The sequence below is a fragment of the Acinonyx jubatus genome, chromosome A1 (assembly GCF_027475565.1).
Source record: "Acinonyx jubatus isolate Ajub_Pintada_27869175 chromosome A1, VMU_Ajub_asm_v1.0, whole genome shotgun sequence".
Classification (NCBI taxonomy): Eukaryota; Metazoa; Chordata; class Mammalia; order Carnivora; family Felidae; genus Acinonyx; species Acinonyx jubatus.
The window spans coordinates 81,759,842-81,765,756 of NC_069380.1; the positions used below are offsets into that span (position 1 = coordinate 81,759,842).

Consider the following 5,915-nt stretch of genomic DNA (forward strand, 5'->3'; position numbering starts at 1 on the left):
CTGCCATAAAAATTAAATGGCCGACAGACTCCACCTCTGGCAAAGCCACACACAACCACACACAGTCAGTCTCATTAAGGGACATGTGGGGAGCAGTGCCAATGTCTCAATAAATTGCTACCATCACCTTGTGAGCATTTATATTTGAACTAAACAGCACACAGTAACAACATCTTTGAGATGGCATGTTTAATCTCTGGATACACAAATAAGCAGTCTACCTATCACAATATTGCAAAGTCTTGTTGATTTACACCTCCTTTTACCTAACATGTACTGCCCCTTGTTATATATACTATTCAAGATATCTCTCCTATTATTGCCACAGCCCTGTGACTCCTTCATAACAGTCTCCCTCTGCCTTCATTATAACTTTAAATTAACCTCACACTCATCTTATTGATGTGGGATGTATAGATAAAGAACAATAGACTTGAAATAAATAGTTCTGGTTTAAGAATCATTTCTGTAAGGGTGCCTGGGTGGCTAAGTCAGTTAAGCTTCCGACTTTGGCTCAGGTCCTGATCTCATGGTTCACGAGTTTGAGCCCTGTGTCCAGCTCTGTGCTGACAGCGCAGAGCCTGGAGTCTGCTTCAGATTATGTGTCTTGCTCTTTCTCTGCCCCTCCCCTGCTTGCACTCAGTCTCTCTGTCTATCTCTCAAAAATAAATTTAAAAGACATTAAAATACTTTTAAAAAGAATCGTCATTTTTTTAAATATATATGGTGAGGAGTCAATAACTTAAGTTTGTTTTGTTTTAAGTTTACTTTTATGTTTTAAATTTTAAAACATCTAAACAGATTACTCAATTAAAATATACTTTATGCATGATTGTTGAAATAATTTCCCAAGTCATTTTGCACATTCATACAAAATTTTTAATTTTAACTTCCCAGTCTGATTCATTTGTTGTCTGTTTTTCACATGAATAATAGCTAAAAGTCATAGCACAAAATACCAATTTGATATTTGACCAAATGTTATGGCAACAGGAAGGTGAAATCCTAAGGTAAATGTTATGCCCAGAATTCGTGATCCCCAAAGACCACCAGGGAGCCGAATCCGATGCAAAAGCAAAAGAGCCTTTATTGGAGCTAGCTCGAGCTCAGTACCCTACCTGCACCGATGCAGCGGTGAGATACTGGGGAGAGAGAGCGAGTTTCAAAAGCACAAAGGTTTTATAGGGGTCCAGGGGCAGCCGATTGGCTGGGGAAGGGTCAGAGTCCTTTACGCAGGTTGCTGGGCATGTTTTGATCAGGAAGTTTGAATGGGTGAGCAGGAGGTTACTCAAGGGGAGGAGGCGTGGTCTAGGTGAAGGACACAGAACAAGATGGAGTCGGCCGACGTAGGCCCACCCTTTCATTCTCCCCTTGTCATGTAGCTTACAGACCCAATCATGGGACCGGCTGCATTTATGGTGACAAGGGGAACAGAGTTTGGAGGTTTTACGCTAAGTTCTGGGAAGCATGTGTCCCTGGGGTGGCTCTGGGAGGTCTGATTAAGTATTGTCCCCGAGCTGGTGTCTATGATCTGCCAGGTGATGTTTTGGGGGGCGTGGGGACTCCTGGCAGCATGAGCAATGACAAGCAGAGTTGACAGAATTACCAATATTAGGTGGGTCGAATGCACTGTAGCTTGAGCTTGAGCGGGTTGTGTTGGTCCCGACTGATGGCCCATCGCGTGACGAAGTCCTTCCGGATCGAGGAGGGGTCCGCTAGCCAAAGGTGGGTGTGATGGACCCAGGTCGCGATGCCGTCTACTTTGAGAGTGGTGGGGGTTGTCAGCACCACGATGTAAGGTCCCTTCCAGCGTGGCTCGAGGGTCTCTCGGTGGTGCCTCTTGACATAGACCCAGTCTCCTGGCCTGTACTGATGAGGTGTCGGGGTCGGGCCAGCCTCGTAGATGGCACGGAGGCGCAGCCAAATGTCCTCGTGCGCCCTCTGGAACCCTCTCAAGGAAAGAAAAAGTTCTTGATCTTTAAACTCAGCAATAAGTTCAGCTCGAAGGCTGGGAATAACAGGGGGTGGCCTGCCAAATGTGATCTCGTAGGGAGTAAAACCCAGAGTGTAAGGAGTGTTTCTAACCCGGTAAAGGGCATACGGTAGGAGAGTCACCCAGTCCCCGCCAGTCTCCATGGTTAATATGGTAAGGGTCTCTTTTAGGGTTCTATTCATTCTTTCTACCTGTCCTGAGCTCTGGGGCCTATAAGAACAATGTAATTTCCAGTTTGCCCCCACCACCTTGGCTACTGCCTGTGTTACCTGCGAGATAAAAGCTGGTCCATTGTCTGATCCTACCATGGCAGGAAAAACATACCTGGGTAAGATGTCTTCTAGTAGCTTCTTAGCCACCGTCTGAGCCGTTTCATGCTTGGTTGGGTATGCCTCCACCCAGCCAGAGACGGTGTCTGTAAATACTAAAAGATATTTATAACCATACTTTCCTGGTTTGACTTCAGTGAAGTCGACTTCCCATTGGGCTCACGGTCTGGTGCCTCTGAGCCTGGTTCCTTTTTTATTTGATGTGGCTCTCGCGTTGGTGAGTTGGCAGGTCTTGCAGGCAGATACAACTTGCTCTATTTTGGTGTCCTGTTGGTGAATCTTGATTCAGGCATGTCGGATTAAGTCTTTTAATTTTCGGGCCCCCATGTGAGCAGACCGATGCATGTGTTCTAATATTGAGACTCCGAGCTGGTCTGGCAGCACGAGCTCCTTGTTAAGTGTATAGCACCATCCCTTTATCTCCTGGGCCATGGGGAGTTTCTTGATCTGCTGTAACTCCTCCTGGGAGTACATGGGCTGGTCTGGTAAAACTGGGTCTCTCGGGTCTGGTAGTTGTATGGTCATGGTGGGGACTGGAGTAAGGGCTACTGCCTTGGCTGCCTGGTCAGCCTTTCGATTACCTCTAGCTACTGGGTTATCAGCTTTTTGGTGCCCTTGGCAGTGGATAATGGCTAGCTTGGCAGGAAGCCATAAGGCCGTAAGCAGGTTAAGTATCTCCTGCTTATTTTTTATAGTCCGTCCTTCTGCCGTCAGTAACCCCCTCTCCTGATAAATTGCCCCATGAATATGAGCCGTGGCAAATGCATAACGGCTGTCTGTGTAGATGTTAAGCCGTTTTCCAGCTCCCAGCATCAGCGCCTTGGTGAGGGCTATGAGCTCTGCTCGCTGGGCTGACGTTCCGGAGGGTAGAGCCTCCGCCCATACGGTGTCCGTTTCGGTGACCACCGCTGCACCCGCATACCTGTGTCCGTCTTGCACAAAGCTGCTGCCATCAGTGAACCAAGTAGTGTCGGCATCGGGGAGAGGCCGGTCAGTCAGGTCCGTCCGGAATCCATGTACTTGTTCCAGGATTCCCGCACAGTCATGTAGTGGAGCACCTAGGTCAGGGTCGGGCAGCAGGGTTGCAGGATTGAGGGCTGCACTGGGGTGGAACTGCACTTGTGGAGGGTTGAGTAGGAGGCTCTGGTAATGAGTCATACATGTATTGCTCATGCATCTATCCGGAGGCTGTTTCAGGACCCCTTCAAAGGCGTGTGGGGTCGTGATCCAGATCTCCTGTCCTAGGGTCAGTTTGTCTGCATCCTTGACTAGGAGTGCTGTTGCCGCAATAATTCTTAGGCATGGCGGCCAGCCAGCAGCCACTGGGTCTAGTTTCTTAAACAGGTAAGCCACTGGGCGGTTCCAGGGGCCTAAGGCTTGAGTTATAACCCCTTTTGCTATTCCCTTATGTTCGTCTACAAAGAGGTGGAAGGGTTTCGTAATGTCTGGTAGGCCCAGGGCTGGGGCACTTAAGAGGGCCTTTTTTAACTGATTAAAGGCAATTTCTTCTTTTTCAGTCCATTTAAATGTTTTCCCCTCTTTGGTAGCTTCATATAGGGGCTTGGCAATCTCAGCAAAACCTGGAACCCAGAGGCGGCAGTAGCCGGCTGATCCTAGGAATTCCCTCACTTCTCTTTGGGAGGTGGGAGTAGGGATCTTTAGGACAGTTTCTTTTCTGGCATCTGATAACCACTGCTGTCTTCCCTCCAGGATATATCCCAGGTAACTTACCCTCTCCCTGCATATCTGAGCCTTCTTCGCGGATGCCCGGTACCCTAAGGCCCCCAGGGTATCCAGCAGGTCCTGGGTCCCTTGCTCAGTCTTTGGCCGTGTCAGCAGCAATCAGGATGTCATCTACATACTGTAGGAGGGTGAGGCCAGGGTGCTCCCTTCTGTACTCACCCAGGTCCTCGTGTAGTGCCTCATCGAAGATGGTGGGTGAATTTTTGAATCCCTGAGGTTGCCGTGTCCAGGTGAGTTGCCCACTGTAGCCCTCCTCCGGATCATGCCACTCAAAGGCGAACAGGGGTTGGCTCTGGGTTGCCAGCAGCAGACTGAAGAAGGCATCCTTTAAATCTAGTACAGTATACCAGACCCTGGAGGGCACCAAGGAGCTCAAAAGAGTGTATGGGTTGGGAACAGTTGGGTGTATGTCCGTGACCCTCTTATTTACTTCCAGGAGGTCTTGTACCGGTCGATAGTCATTTGTGTGAGGCTTTTTGACTGGCAGTAGGGGGGTGTTCTAGGCAGACTGGCAAGGAACTAGTACTCCTAGGCTTTGTAGCCTCTGGATGTGTGGCTGGATCCCCTTCCGGGCCTCCTGAGACATGGGGTATTGTTTGATCCTTACCGGACTCTCTCCTGGCTTGAGCTCTACCAGGACTGGGGTCCTGTGAGTGGCTAGTCCCATCCCCCCGTCTCTGCCCAAACCGAGGGGAATTCTTGTAGCCATCTGTCTATATTATCCTCTCTAGGTAGTGCCTCCTGCTAGAGGAGGTATTCATCCTCCAGTTTCATGGTCGGTACCTGGATGGGGTGGACCTTGCCATCGGTGACCTGAGGCCCCCCCCTTGTCTGAAAGTTATCTGAGTTCCAATCTTGGTCAGTAAGTCCTGTTCTAACAGCGGGTAAGGGCATTCTGGTATTACCATAAAGGAGTGGGATACCCGGCCCATTCCCAAATCTACTGTTCTTCGGGTAGTCCATGAATACTGGCTCATACCAGTTGCCCCTTGTACCCAGGACTTCTTGTTGGCTAGTTTTCCTTGTGGGGTGCAGAGGACCGAATGTTGTGCTCCGGTGTCGACAAGGAAGTCAATAGGGGTCCCCTCCACTTTAAGAGTTACCCTGGGTTCGGGGAGAGGGTCCGAACCCCGACTCCCCTAATCACTTAGTTCATCTAGCTCTAGGACTTTTACTCGATCAGTCTTGCTTCCCTTCCTGCTGGCCCTTTTTGGACAATCTCGGGCCCAATGCCCTATCTCCTTGCAGTATGCACACTGATCCTTCTGCAGCCTCTGCTTCCCCCCCTTGGTGGTTCCTTTACCTTTTCTTGCATCGTCTGCCAGCTGCCAGAGACGGCGATCTCGTTCCTCGGGGAAGTCAGCAGTGGTAGCTAGTAGTATTCTGGCCAGGTCTCGAGTCTGCTTACTGCTGGCAGCCACCATGGCGCAAGCCTGCTTGTCCTCAGGAGTTTCCCGGTTATTATATACCTTTTCGGCTACCACCAGTAAGTCCTGCAGACTTTTTTCTCCTAGTCTATCTATTTTCTGTAATTTTCTCCTAATGTCTATGGCCGATTGGTTTACAAAGGCCATGATAACAGCTGCCTTGCTTTCCAGAGCCTCTGGATCCATGGGGGTATAAGTACGGAATGCCTCCATGATCCGTTCTAAAAAGGCAGCCGGAGATTCATCTTTTCCCTGTTGTACATTTCCTACCTTGGCCAAATTGGTTGGCTTTCTAGCAGCCATTCGGAGACCCTCCATTAGAGTCTGGCGGTAGACCAGGAGCCTCTCCTTACCTTCTGCCGTGTTGAAATCCCACTGGGGCCGAGTTAGGGGGAAGGAGGCATCTATCTGAGCCTGGTTGGT

General features: G+C 49.6%; 1 protein-coding gene across 1 annotated transcript; it reads right to left on the bottom strand.

The window, feature by feature from the left end:
- Positions 1-1,270: 1,270 nt before the first annotated feature.
- Positions 1,271-5,489, bottom strand: LOC128314428 (uncharacterized). The gene is given in 6 exon segments (XM_053216769.1): positions 1,271-2,742; positions 2,815-4,141; positions 4,143-4,740; positions 4,743-4,896; positions 4,899-5,197; positions 5,474-5,489. Coding segments are annotated over 6 exon segments (3,525 nt in total). The 3' UTR covers positions 1,271-1,611.
- Between the last annotated feature and the right edge of the window lie 426 nt (positions 5,490-5,915).